Source organism: Monodon monoceros, unplaced genomic scaffold, assembly GCF_005190385.1.
Source record: "Monodon monoceros isolate NGI ecotype Baffin Bay Population unplaced genomic scaffold, NGI_Narwhal_1 Super_Scaffold_13, whole genome shotgun sequence".
NCBI classification, from domain to species: domain Eukaryota; kingdom Metazoa; phylum Chordata; class Mammalia; order Artiodactyla; family Monodontidae; genus Monodon; species Monodon monoceros.
In genome coordinates, this window is record NW_021703769.1 from 64,845,243 (window position 1) to 64,859,147 (window position 13,905).

Below are 13,905 nucleotides of genomic sequence, written 5' to 3' on the forward strand. Positions count from 1 at the left end.
GTTTTAGCCTCCCATATAGCACCTCATGGTACTTTTAAGTTTTTTATTTTGAAAAAAATTTTAAATGTCATATTAAAGTATTTATCTTGCTTATTGAGTTGGTTTCCCCTTAAACAGGCAGGCAAGGCATCCTGGTTACTGGCCTCTACATTACTAATAAGTTTATTAATATTCTTTCTATTAAGTCATTACTACTAATAATAGTTTCATTATTTTAATAATGCCAAGGCAGGTGTCTTACTCCTAGTCTGTCTTCGGGAAGTGGGGGACTGTATGGTGGGCCAGGAAGAGCAAGTGGTAAAATATTTGGGAAACCTGAGACAGGTGGGTTGGGCGAGCCAGCAGCTGGCAGGTTGCCAGGAAGGTAGGGGCTCCAGGGTCCGTGGGCGGGAAAGGGGCCGAGGCAGCGCTTGCTGGGTCCTCCCGCCCGACTGGTACGGGATCGGGCCTCGCCTTTGAGGGGTCTGTGCGGGGAAGAGGCTGCAAACCTGTCCGCGGGGCCGCCGGCGGGGCGCTCGGGTAAAGCGTTGGAAGGAGGTACCGCGCTCGGTCGACTGGCGCCCCTCAACGGCGGGGCGAAAGCAGTTACCACGGCCTCGGCCGTGAGTGTACGGACCTCCTCGCCCTTCCTCCTCCTCCCTAAGCCCTCCAAATCGAGATGCTCCGCCTACCCCTCCATCCTCCTTCCAGCCCAAGAGCGTGCTTCCTCTCCTCCCCCCGCCCCTCCCCTCCCCGCCCCAACTCCCTACAAACACGCAAAAACCCACTAGGGACTTAGAGTTAATTTTTAACTGTTTTTATTTTTTATTTTGGTTGTAACAGTGATTAGAAGGAAGGTTTTGGGAGGTTCAGTCAGCTTTAATTTTAATTTGACTTTAGACAAATGAGTTGACCTCTGAATCTCAGCTATTATGTAGGAATATCATTTTACCCATCCCATAGGATTTTTCTTTTTTAAAAAAATTGAGGTAAAATTCACCATTTTAAAGTATTAGAATTCAGTGGCTTTTATTACATTCACAATGCTGTGAAACTGTCACCACTCATTCCAGAACATTTTAATCTTCCCTAAGATAAACCCTGTACTCATGAGCAGTCATTCCTCATTCCCCGTATTTCCACCCACTGGCAACCACAAATCGGCTTTCTGTCTGTATGGATTTGCCAATTCTGGGCATTTCTTATGTGGATGGAAATAATCAATAAGCCAATTAGAGCCAAATTGAGGATGATCGTCCGGGAGACGGTCTCTCAGATAACTCTGAGGAACTGCTCCAGAGAAGCATGATTTTCCACATAGTTTTATATCTCATCAGAACAAAGAACACCAAACAAGTCAGGAATACATTCCTTCAAGATTTTACAAAAACAAAAAAAACAGATCAGCATGTATACAATGAGTCAGTATGGCCTTGGCACCTGGGAAGGGAGTCTTATCTAAGAAGTATGCAGCACTGACATCCCAGGAAGGGAGGCATTTAATCTTTATTTTTAAAAAGGACATTCTTTACTTCAGGTACCCTTTTCCTTAATGATTAAAGCAGATGTACAATGTATGTTTGATAGGCTACGAACATCCTGTTTTAGCTAGCATAAAAGTCAAGTTAAATCCTGTATAAGCTAGAATGACTGCCTCATAACTCAATATGTGAAAATTTCTTCCATCACATTTATATATAGAATCATTATAATATATGGTCTTTTGTGTTTGGCTTCTTCCACTTAGCATATTTTCAAGATTCATGAGTGTTGTGTCATGTATTACATTTTGGATAACACCACATTTTGTTCATCCATTCTCATGGACTTTCGGGTTGTTTCCACTTTTTGGGTATTATGAATAATGCTACTGTGTACAAGTTTTTGTGTTGACATATGCTTTCCATTCCTAGAAACCTAGGAATGGAATTGCAAGGTCATATTGTTACCAAGCCCAAGCTCCTTCTGCTCATCGCACGACAGGCCAATAAATCGGGAGAGGAGTTGTTGGAATAAGGAATAACGATTTTAATGGGAAAGCTAGCAGACCGAGAATACGGCAGACTAGTGACTCAAAAATCCACCTTACCTCAGTCCGAATTCGGGCTCCTTTTATACACCAGAGGGGGAGGGGGCGGGGCCACTGTGGCACCTACCAATGGCTGAGCGGGGCTGCTACAGCTCGCGCCAGCCTCTCAGGTCTCACACCCTGAGTAGAAAGGTGCGACCCCAGAAAGCCGCCGGGTCTGAAGAAGTACCAGGTTGCTCCAGCAACGTCGTCCTCCAGGTCTAGGTGAAGCGAGGCGCAAAAGCCGCTGAGACCCCGGTGGCCACGTGGAGGCTGTTGACACACCCTTTCCTGGGATCGCTGTCTGAGGCGGCGGGCCCCCTGGGCTCAACCCGCGGCTGGCCTCACCGGTCAGTTCATGACTGATGACGTGACCTGGGAGCGGGTGTCCCCAGGGCGGAGCTCCCGCCCGCCTGCCAGCTTGCGCAGTCGGTGGCCGGCAGGTGCGGGGCCAGGCCAGTGGGCTAGGCCCAGCCCGAGCGCGGAGAGGAGCAGCGGAGCAGCCACTGCCCCAACCGCGCAGCCGCCGGCGCCAGAGAGGGAGGAGGAAAGGGCCCGTCACCATTTGGGTTCGGGCTGGGGAGGCCGCTATTACAATATGGTAATTATATGATTAACTTTTTGAGGAATGGCCAAACTTTTCCACAGCTGCTATATACCACGTTACATTCCCACTAGCCGTGTGTGAGGGTTCCATTTTTCTACATTCTTGCCAACACTTTCTGTTTAAAAAATTAAAATGTTTTTAAAATTATAGCCCTCTTAGTGGGTAAATGGTTTCTCATTGTGGTTTTGGTTTAAATTTCCCTAACAGCTATGTTGAGCATCTTTTCATGTGCTTGTTGGCCATTTGTATAATTTATTTGGAGAAATGTCTATAGATCCTTTTGCCTTTTATTTTATTGGTTTGTCATTTTGTTGTTGAGTTGTAAGAGTTCTTTATTCGTTCATAACGTGAAATCCTTATCAGACATATGATTTGAAAATGTTTTCCATTCTATGACTTGTCTTTTCACATTTTTGTCCTTTGATGCTCAAAAGTTTTGATTTTGATGAAGCCCAATTAATGTATATTTTCTTTTGGTGTCATATCTAAGAATGCATTGCTGAATCCAGGTTATGAAGATTTACCTATGTTTTCTTCTAAGAGTTTATTGTTTTAGCTCTTACTTTTGGGTGTTTGATCCATTTTTAATTAATTTTTGTATATATTGTGAGGTAAGAGTCCAACTTTATTCTTTGGCGTGTGCCTGTTACCAGGCCCTCTCCAGATTCTTGGACAGCAATACCATAGAAATGAATTTCACTCCCACAAGGCTCTTAGGTAAGCAAAGCTTTTTATTAAAAGGATAGTTTGTGCACAGGGGAGAAGGCAGAAAAGAGTGCCAACTCCCCAAGGACTTTCAGGGAACAGGTTTTAAAGCGAGTGTGAGGGAGGGGGCAGCAGGTGCCTGATCAGCTTGTGCTCGATTCTCAGATTGGTTGGCATCAAGATGAAGTTTCAAGAATCATCAACCGTCAACTGGTGTGGGGGTCTATGCACTTGCGGTCAGCAGTTTTCGTCTGGTGGGGATCTGCCTCCTGCAAAAACAACTTGGGAATGTCTGCCAGGCCTTTATCTATATCTTTCAGGGAACTGGAAAGCTTTAGGCACTTTGTTTTAAGGGATCTGTGAAGCCTGCTTGAGCAAGGTCGTTCCCTGGGTCCTTTTCAAAAATGGCTGTACTCTTGTCTTCCAGTCTCACGCCTATTTAGTTGTTTAAGCACTGTTTGTTCAAAAGACTGTTATTTATTGTTGAAAATCAATTGACCATAGATGTACGGGCTTATTTTTGGATTCTCAATTCTATTTCATTAGATTAAGATATATCTATGCTTATGCCAGTACCAAACTGCTTTGATTACTGTCACTTTTGTAGAAAGTATTGAAATCAGGAAGTGTGAGACCGCAAACTTTGTTCTTCTTTTTAAAGAAATTTTTGGCTATCCAGGGTTCCTTGCAATTCTATGTGAATTTTAGGATCAGTGTATGCATTTCTGCAAAAAAGGCAGCTGGGAATTGACTGACTCTGTAGATCAATTTTGGGAGTACTGCAATGCTATCAATATTGAATTTTTCATGAACATGGGCTGTCTTCATTTATTTAGGTCTTCTTTAATTTCTCTTCCCCCAGTTTTACTGAGGTATAATTGACAAATAAAATTGTACTGTATTTAAAGTGTACAACACGATGATTTGATATATGTATACCTTGTGAAAGAATTCCCACATTCAAGTTCATTAGCATATCAATCACTTCACAAAGTTGCCCCCTCTCCTTTTTTGGTAAGAACACTTACAATTTACTCTCTTAGCAAATTGCAATTATACAATACAGTATTATCAACTATAGTCACCATGTTTTACATTAGATCCTCAGAACTTATTCATCTTATAACTGAAAGTTTGTACTTTTTTGCCAACCTCTCTCCATCTCCCTCACCCCTTAGCCATGGCAACCTAGAGATTACATTTAATTTATAGATGACTTTGGGCAGTAGGAACATTTTAACAATAACTCTTCTGATCCACGAACATGGGATAGCTTTCCATTTATTTGTGTATTCAATTTCTTTCATTAATGTCTTATTTTCAGTGAATAGATCTTTCACTTCTTTAAATTTACTCCTTAAGTATTTTATTATTTTTGATGCTTTTGTGAATGGGATTGTTTTTTGTCTCCTTGTTGAACCTGTCGTTTTGTTCTTGTATTGTCTTCCTGATTTCATTAAATTGTTTATGTGTTCTCTTGAGCTCTCTGAACATTTTTTGAATAATTATTTTGAATTCTTTGCCAGGCAATTAAATTATCTCCATTTGTTTGGGGACAGTTACTGGGAGTTTGCTATGTTCCTTTGGAGGTGTCATGTTTCCCCAATTCTTTGTGACCCTGGTAGTCTTGTGTAGGTGTCTGCACAACTGAAGAAATAGTCACCTCTTCCAGACTTCATGGACTGACTCTGGTAATGAAAGACCTTCTGTGGGTGGGAGCATGCTGGAGTCTGTTGTGACTCTGTATCTAGTGGCGCAGGCTGCCAAGGGCAGGGGCATGTGGCAGCTCTGGGTACAGGGTGGGGAGTGGGGGCATGATGTCTCTCTCGGTCAGGCCACAGGGGTCCACAGCATTGACAACTATGTGGTCCTTGGTGAGCATAGTGGGGTATCTGCAATGGCTACAAGGGCTATTGGGGTCCTTGTGGTGCCTCCAGGTCCAGAGGCTACATACAAGGGCAGGCAGCAGTAGCATGGAGCTGGTGGTGGTGTGTACATACCACCAACTGGTGCCTAAGTAATGGCAGAGGCTGGTTGCGGATACACACACAGTGGTAGGGGCCAGGGCCAGGAACAAGGGCCAGGGCCACGTGAGGGTACACAGGCAGCTTCAGAGGCCCTGGATGTTGGTGTATGTACATTCTGTGCCTGCAGGATCTCACATCAGACACGCACAGCAATGGAGGCTTAATGGGGATCTAGCTGGCTGGGTGCAGGTGCAGTTTATGGGGACAGCTGCAGGTGAGCCTAATGGTGCAGGCCAGTGACAGGAGATAAGGCCAGAGCTGAGTCCTCAGGCAGCTGTGGGGGCCCCAGCTGTCAGTGTGCAATTCCATGGCTGCAGGATATTGCTACAGGTATGCACACTGCCTTAGAGGCTGGTGATGGGAATCTACTATTATTGTATTGCTGTCTACTTCTCCCTTCAGTTCTTTAAATATTTGCTTTATATAGGTGCTCTGAGGTAGGGTACATAAATATTTATAAATGTTGTATCCTCTTAGTTAATTGATCCCTTTATCATTATATATTTTTCTGGAATTTTGGTTTTTTTTTTATACACCAGATTCTTATTAGCTATCTATTTTATACTTATTAGTGTATATATGTCAATCCCAATCTCCCAGTTCATCCCACCACCACCCCTCCCCTGCTTTCCCCCCTTGGTGTCCATACGTTCGTTCTCTACATGTGTCTCTATTTCTGCCTTGCAAACCGGTTCATCTGTACCATTTTTCTAGATTCCACATATACGTGTTAATATACTTCCTCCCAGAGGAAGTAGCATTTAACTTAAGACCTAAAGTCTTGAGAGTGTCAGGCAAAGAGTGAGGGAAGAGAGCTCCAGGCTGAGGGAATAGCATGTGCAAAGGCTTGGAGAAGCAAAGGAGCCTGGCAGATTTGAGGAACTGAGAGGCCAATGTGGTTGGAACTCAGAGGTGGAGTGGGGGGCAGGGTGTGGTGCAAGACAAGGCTGGTGAGGTCCACAGGGACAGACCAGCAGGGCCTTCCCAGCCATGTTAAGGGCAAGTTAATGATTCTGGGCATAGCTTGGCCTCCAATGCCATCCCACGCCACCTTTCATCTGCTCTTCTGGGTCAAGCCCTCTGACCCCAGAATTGCTCTCTACCCATGACTTTCCCTCCAGTCAAGAATTTTCTCAACCATTGCCAAGTGTCTCTTGTCATCACTTCCCAAGAAATTCAATTCCTGGGGGACCAAATTCTGGCTCTCCCAGGAAGCATTTGGCAAGGTCTCAGGTACCATCAGGTAGCCCATGTTATGTTGGAATATTTACTAGGTGGAAGAGTGCGTGTTATTATCCCCATTTTATAGATAACGAAACTGAGGTTTGGAGAGATAAAGCACACACAGTTATCTCTACACTCTTTTTGACACCTCATTTCTCCCCAGTATTCCCCAGAATTTGGGAAGCTACATGGTCTGGCTGTTAGGATTCTATTACTCTGATTCTATGACATGTCAGAGAGGATGCTAAGGTTTAGGGAAACATGGAGATTTCAGGGTTCTAAAATTCCACAGTTCTAAGCCTTAGCACTCCAATAAACCAGGTTCCTGATGTGTGCTAGCTAGTCCAAGCCTGGAGAGGCAGGCACCACCCATGAGCACTTTTCCACCCGGTCTCCTGGGTCCCACCTCATAGACCAGCCAAAGGATGTGATCTGGGCATCCCCTGATAGCCAGGAGAGGATGGGAAGGAACGGGATAGTCGGGAACCTTACAGCCGAGGGCAATGTTCTGGGGCAGAGGCCGGAGTTGAGAGAAGGTGGAGAGTTCCAGGTCCCGCCGCAGAGCAGACTTCCTGCTTGGCAGACAGCCCGAGTGAGCTACAGTGGGGGACCCCGGGAGCCATGGGGTGCATGCGTGATGCCATCCTGGATGCGCTGGAGAACTTGACTGCATTGGAGTTCAAGAAGTTCAAGATGAAGCTGCTTTCAGTGCCGCTGCGTGAAGGCTACGGACACATCCCACGGGGGATGCTGCTGCCCATGGATGCTGTGGACCTCACCGACAAGCTCGTCAGCTACTATCTGGAGGCATACGGTGCCAACCTCACGGCGCTCGTGCTTCGCGACATGGGCATGCAGGAGGTGGCGGAGCAGCTGCAGGAGACCTTGGGCAAGGGCGAGCTCACCTCCTCCACCCTCTGTGCAGAGGTCCAGACCAGTATGCCCTCATCTGTACCCTCCTCCCAACCCGAACATTTGCCTCTCCCCGCGCTTTCGCTTCCTGTTCCTCCTACCCTTTAATAAAAGCATCTCCTGCTGGGGAGGCTTGGTACTGACCTTGGCTTCCAGACCAGGAGATCCCTGACCCCAGAAAGACTTGGAGACACCACTTAACATTTTCTTACAGGCCCTGGAACCGTGCCAACCGAGATGAAGGCCCCTCGCCAGACAGCAGCCAAGTAAAGCCTTCAACACCCAACCTCACCTACCTGGGCACCTCACCAGCCCCGCCCCACTGCACCCCTGCACAGCCTAAATCTGTTGTCCCAAGGCCAAGAGCACCCAGAGAGCGCAAAGCTAGGCCAACCCTCCCCACCCACCTACTCACACACCTCCAGGGCCCGAGCCTGGTTGGGAGGAGAAAGGGAGACAAAGTTAAACTCATCCCACTATATGTAGAGTCCCGGTGGCATGCCCACCTTGAGCCCCACCGCTTAGGGTTGCATTCAGGGCAATTTCTGAAGAAAGCCTAGTGTTCAAGAGGGACAGGCTCCAGCACCCACCCTGGTCCCAGCTCATCCCCTCTCCTCCCTCCCGCCCCAGCACTGCACTTTGTGGAGCAGCATCGGGCGGCCCTCATTGCACGGGTCACAGACGTGGATGGGGTGCTGGACGCCCTGTACGGGAAGGTCCTGACAGAGGAGCAGTACCAGGCAGTGCGGGTGGAGCGCACCAATCCTACCAAGATGAGGAAGCTCTTCAGCTTTGCTCCAGCCTGGAACCTGACCTGCAAGGATCTGCTCCTCCAGGCCCTGAGGGACACCCAGCCCTACCTGGTGGTCGACCTGGAGCAGAGCTGAGGCATCTTCCCCAGCAGCGGTCCCACAGACAACCCCTGGCTGTTCCAGCCATCTGACCTGGAGTCTCTGATTTTTTTTGTACTTGGTGTGTTTCCTACTTCCAGCCTGGAAGCACATGCGGAGCTGAGCTACACATCCAAGCCCCACAGAGGATCAGGATCTAGTTTCCACCTGTTCCTGGGGCAGCAGGCTCCCCAGACACTTCATCCTTCCTGCCTCAGTCACCATGGAATAGTCCCTCACCATTTTGTGGCTCCTTCAATGCCACCCCAGAGGGTCTGCCCTTGAGACCTGTGAATACAAGTTAGCCTTGTGGCCAAGGTCTAAAAATTAAAATAGAGGTATGTACAAAGGGCCTGGAACTGTGGGGGGCCATATTTGACAGATGCATTTAGAAACAGACCCGTCTACCAAGCTTCTCAATCTCTCACTTTTTCATAGGAAAAAAAATTTGCAAAATGAGAGCAATTTTCAGGGGAAGCGACAAGAGTATCATCTAAACAGGACAGAAGAGCACAAGCCACCAAGTGTCCCTAGGGCTCCTTCTGGCACGGACACCAGCAGGCATCACTCCTCCCTCTGCTCCCTCCCACCTAGTGCAAGAGGGGTTATAGGTCACACTTTGCCCAGAAAACATGCCAACCACAAAAGCAGAACTTTAGGAAATGAGTTCTAGTAGCTGTTCCTTCTCTTGATGGAATTGTGCCAACAAAAGAAAATATGGATATTTATTTCCAGAAAACAGCACTTAAGGGGCCTTTCCAGAGGCTGTTAGGGAACCAGGATCCTAGAACCACATCCTGAGTACATTTTGCACCCAAATTCTTTCTGGCTTAGAAGGGGTGGATGCAAAGCAACAGGCAGGCCCCAAGGAGGCCAGTTATCCTATCCTTAGGAGTCAGATCATCAGACTCAGGGATCCAGGGATGAGGGTGCAAGGTGTACCATTCACAATGATACACCAGTGCAGAATGAACAAAGCTGTATGAAGACTTCACTTGGAATACCCTCCCTAAACACAAGAATTAGCAAATGTAGTTTTTATTCCCCGCCTCCCTACACACACACACACACACACACACACACACACACACACACACACAGAGTCTGTGTAACATTTCCCTATTCTGATGACCAGATCACCAGAGCAACAGGAGAGAACAAGTAATTTGCTGTAGGAGGAAGCTACCAAGAAGCTAAGCTAATGACCACTGTCAAGGCTACACAGTCACATGGGACTGCTCCTAATGCCATTTAGGACTCCAGGAGGAAAGCTGAGCTTCCCCCAAATCGGGAACCAGCCCCAATACTGAGGATCCCCTGGGCTTATCTTTAGTCAGCCACCCCATAAAATAAATGCTGATGTTCCCCATTTCACCCTCAGCCCTTTTCTACCAAGTCTTCTTAAATCTTATAAACCAAGCCTTATTCAATCCCTGAGATGTGTTTGTTCACTTATGTTCTGCAAGGACCTTACCATTTCCCAAACTGAAGTTGTCTTCCTTTTACTACCCCTGTATCTCGACATATGGCAACAGCTGCAGCCTAACCAGAAAACAAGAAATCCTAGCCTGTTCTATAAAGCCCAGATTTAGTCAGTCTTCCAGCTTATAACCAAACACCTTCCTTTTCAACTTCACTACCCCCATCTGGCTTATGCCTTCATGTCTTACCCACAACAGGCTTCCTGATCTCCCTGCTTCTAGTCAACCACCTTCAAGGTCCTGAGTGATCAAAACTGATGATGGAAATGGACTCCCTTCTAACACTAGGACACCTAAGCCCCTCTTCCAGCCTGATCCTGAATGATCCATCCAACCTCTCCTACCTTCCTTTTCACCTACCCCTGGATCCCAACACTACTTACACCCCATGCCCTAGCACACATTGGTCCCTTAACTCTGGACACCTTGAAACCCACCTGTCCTAGCATGCCCACAGGTGGCCTTCCTCTGGTCTCCAGTGGCACTTTCACGTACTGTCCCTGTGGGAGAGCAAACCATATTGTCATGTCTATTTTCACACAAGACCCTCCCATTAGAGTAAGCCCCATAAAAAGACATATTTTCAACCTCTGTACAGTGCCTTGCATGTGAAAAATAATAAACAGCAGTTCCTGTGTATGTCTAGTGTCTGACAGAGGATTTCTTCAAAAACTTCACAAGAACCCAGTGCTTCTCATGAGATGGAGCCATAACTAACACTTCCCTGCACAGCAGATGCTCAAACAGAGCAGCTACAAAAACCAGGGCAGGCCTGAGGCAAAAGGTATGGTTCTAAGAAGCAGCTCCACTAAGTTGAAAGACTTCTTGGGGGCTTTATTTTTCCTTTTTATTGGAGGGGGAGGAAGGGCGAGGCTCAGAGTTCTACCAGCCACAGCATACTGGTTAAGGACACAACTTCTGCAGCCAAAGGATAGATTCAAATCCCTGCTCCACTTCACTTACGAGTTATGAGACTTAAGGGCAGTTTGTACCTAAGCATCCCCATCTATAAAGTACGGACAACAGGACACAGCTCATCACCTAACAGCAGATGCCCACAGTGAGCACACATTAGTGTCAACAGTGATCTCCAGGATGTTTTTGTTTATTTGTTTGTTTTTTGCGGTGCACGGCCCTCTCACTGTTGTGGCCTCTCCCGTTGCGGAGCACAGGCTCTGGACGCGCAGGCTCAGTGGCCATGGCTCACGGGCCCAGCCGCTCCGCGGCATCTGGGATCTTCCCGGACCGAGGCACAAACCCGTGTCCCCTGCATCGGCAGGTGGACTCTCAACCACTGCGCCACCAGGGAAGCCCTCCAGTATGTTTTTGTTCCTAGCTGCTCAATGGCTTAGGCTCCTCAGTGGCCCTCAATCTGAAACAATCACCATTTTCTGCCCAAACCTCTAAGCATCACAAGACTGAAAAAAGAACAAGCAGATCAATACCCAGTGTTCACTGGGCCTGTGCTAATTAGAACAAAAACCCATATGCAAGACCCAGCCTTCTGTGAGTGACCTTTTTCTTAGCTCCTGGCTCAAATTGTCTACACAGAAAATTTTATACCAAATCACTTACCCCTTCACAGAGAAGGTGGGGGGAATGAGCAGAAAAGGAGTCTCTGCAGAACTTTAGAGCATGGCTCTAAAAGTGTGCTGCTGAAACAGCAGCATCAACATCACCAGAGAGCTTGTACCCCACCAAGACCTACACATAGAATTAGAACCCACCTGCTAACCATACTTCCAAGTGATTCAGGTACGTATTCAACTTAGACACACAACGCTACAGGGAGGATCTGGCTCTGCCACCTCAGTTAGACTGCGACAGGTTTGCAGAAGCCTTCTTACATGGGGATTTGCCTTGCTTTTCACTCAGGGAAAGAGTACACAGGATGGGCCTGCTTCCCCTCAAATTCTGGGAAAAAATAAAATAAAACAAACAAACAAATAAAAAACAGCCATCAGGCTAGATCTAACAGACAGGTTCTTACCGTGAGCAGGCTGCAGTGAGGCCCTAAGGATCCTGCAGAAACAGCTACAGAAAATCAGCGCAGTTGTGCAACACTGCCACCCTGAGGTGCATGTGCAAGACGCTACCTAGAAAGCCTGGCTCCCGCTCCCTTCAGTTTCTTCTTCCCATACCCCCCCCACCCCACCCTCCTTGACATTCTCTACCTGCAATTGCCTAAGCTTGGTTCCCCGCTACACACAAGGAACCCCCAATCTTCGACCCTGTAGGCCAAGCTCCCTTCCTGTCTCCAGTCCCCACACTGGTGGCTCTCAATCATCCTTCCTGTTAAAGGAGCCCTTCTTGCTAGCACTATAACCCCAAGGTTTAAGGCTAAGGCCACAATCCAAGGAGCTGAGAGAGCACAATCCATCCACAGAGCACTATTCCCAGACCCAAACTCCTGACATCCGTCTGTTCCTGCCTCAAGCATATTAGGAATTTTAGTATGGTTGCACAGGTCCCAGGCCTGAGCCCCGCGTCCGCCAAAGCCTCTGAGGGTCCCGCAGTCCCAACGGACCCGAGCACCAGCCCTCCCCCGTCCAAGCCTCTGTGGTGGCCCATGGGCCGCCCCTGACAAAGCCTCCTCTGGCCACATGGGTCCAGGCAGGCCAAGTGCCACCACCCTCCAAAGACTCCTCTGGCTGTCCCGGCCCCTGTGGACACACCTGTGGAAGCCTGCGCCCACCTGGCCTACACGAGCATGTGTGCTCCAGGCCAGGTTCAGGAGCAGATGCTGGTAAAAGGAACACATGCAGAGGTGGGGCTGACACAGCAGGTCCAGAGACCTACCTAGAGGTCTCGGAGGGCCTCCTGGGGAGGCGGGGATTGGATGTAGCTCACTGTAGGGGCAAGGACACTGATAGCAGAGGCACCAGGGAATTTTTCATTTTTTCAATTTTATTTTATTTTTTGCTGTTATCGTCTTTCATTTTGTCATTGCTTCATTTTTATTTTTTTCTAATATATTTTTTATTTTTCTTATTTTATTTTTTATTCTGTTATTGTTCTGCTCTTTTCCACTTGTCTGTTTTTGTTTTTGTTTTCTCGGTGGTGGTGGTTTGTTCTTTTGATATTTTTGTGTTGTTTTCTTTCATTTTGTTATTTTTTTGCTTTTTTATCTTTTGTTTGTTTTTGTCATTTTAGTGTTTGTCTTTTCTCTTAGCTTTTCTTTTAGTTTGTTTTTTTATTTTGTATTATTGTTTGTTTTCTGTTTAGTTTCATTTCTATTACTGGTTATGGTTTGAGGGCCCTCTTGTTTGTTTTGGTGTTTTGTTTTTTGCTAACCATATTGTTTTGTTGTTGTTGCTTTGCTTTTTGTTTGCTTGGATTTGTTTTTGTTATTTGTCTCAGGTTTTGTGTTTTCTTTTTTTTGTTTGTTTGGTTTTGTTTTTATTATTTGCCTTGGGCTTTGTCTATTTTAGGGTTTTTCTGTTTGTTTGTTTGTTTTTTGCCACGCCATGTTGCTTGTGGGGTCTTGGTTCCCAGGCCAGGGGTCAGGCCTGAGCCCCTGTGGTGGGAGCACCGAGTCTGAGCCACTGGACTACCAGAGAACTTCAGGCCCGAGGAAATATTAATTGGTGTGAGCTCTCCCAGAGGTCCTCATCTCGGCACCAAGATCCAGCTCCACCCAACTGCCTGCAAGCTCCAGTGCTGGACGCCTCAGATCAAACAACCAGCAAGACAGGAACACAGCCCCACCCATCAACAAAAACGAGACGACAGAGAAACATGTTACAGATGAAGGAGCAAGGTAAAAACCTATTAGATCAAATAAATGAAGAGGAAATAGGCAATCTACCTGAAAAAGAATTCAGAGTGATGATGGTAAAGATGATCCACAGTCTCGGAAATAGAATGGAGGCATGGATTGAGAAAATATAAGAAATGTTTAACAAGGACATAGAACTAAAGAACAAACAAATGGTGATGAACAACACAATAACTGAAATGAAAAATACACTAGAAGTAATCAATAGCAGAATAACTGAGGCAGAAGAATGAA

General features: G+C 46.8%; 1 protein-coding gene across 2 annotated transcripts; it reads left to right on the forward strand.

The window, feature by feature from the left end:
* Positions 1-7,124: 7,124 nt before the first annotated feature.
* LOC114894965 (apoptosis-associated speck-like protein containing a CARD) lies at positions 7,125-8,652 on the forward strand. Of its 2 annotated transcripts, XM_029222188.1 has the most exons (3): positions 7,125-7,505; positions 7,737-7,789; positions 8,149-8,652. In XM_029222188.1, exons 1-3 carry the CDS (start codon positions 7,232-7,234, stop codon positions 8,407-8,409), a joined length of 588 nt encoding a protein of 195 aa, XP_029078021.1. In that variant the 5' UTR covers positions 7,125-7,231; the 3' UTR covers positions 8,410-8,652. The 2 variants fall into 2 exon arrangements, with proteins under 2 accessions (XP_029078021.1, XP_029078022.1); XM_029222189.1 differs by lacking the exon at positions 7,737-7,789 and having other exon boundaries at positions 8,153-8,652.
* The last annotated feature ends 5,253 nt before the right edge of the window (positions 8,653-13,905 follow it).

Bases quoted from the DNA above. Each gene is read 5' to 3' on its own strand.
- LOC114894965 (XM_029222188.1), top strand. From the start codon at position 7,232: ATGGGGTGCATGCGTGATGCCATCCTGGATGCGCTGGAGAACTTGACT. The intron at 7,506-7,736 runs GCGAGCTCACCT...ATTTTCTTACAG, and splicing joins GCAGGAGACCTTGGGCAAGG to GCCCTGGAACCGTGCCAACC. The intron at 7,790-8,148 runs TAAAGCCTTCAA...CTCCCTCCCGCC, and splicing joins CTCGCCAGACAGCAGCCAAG to CCAGCACTGCACTTTGTGGA.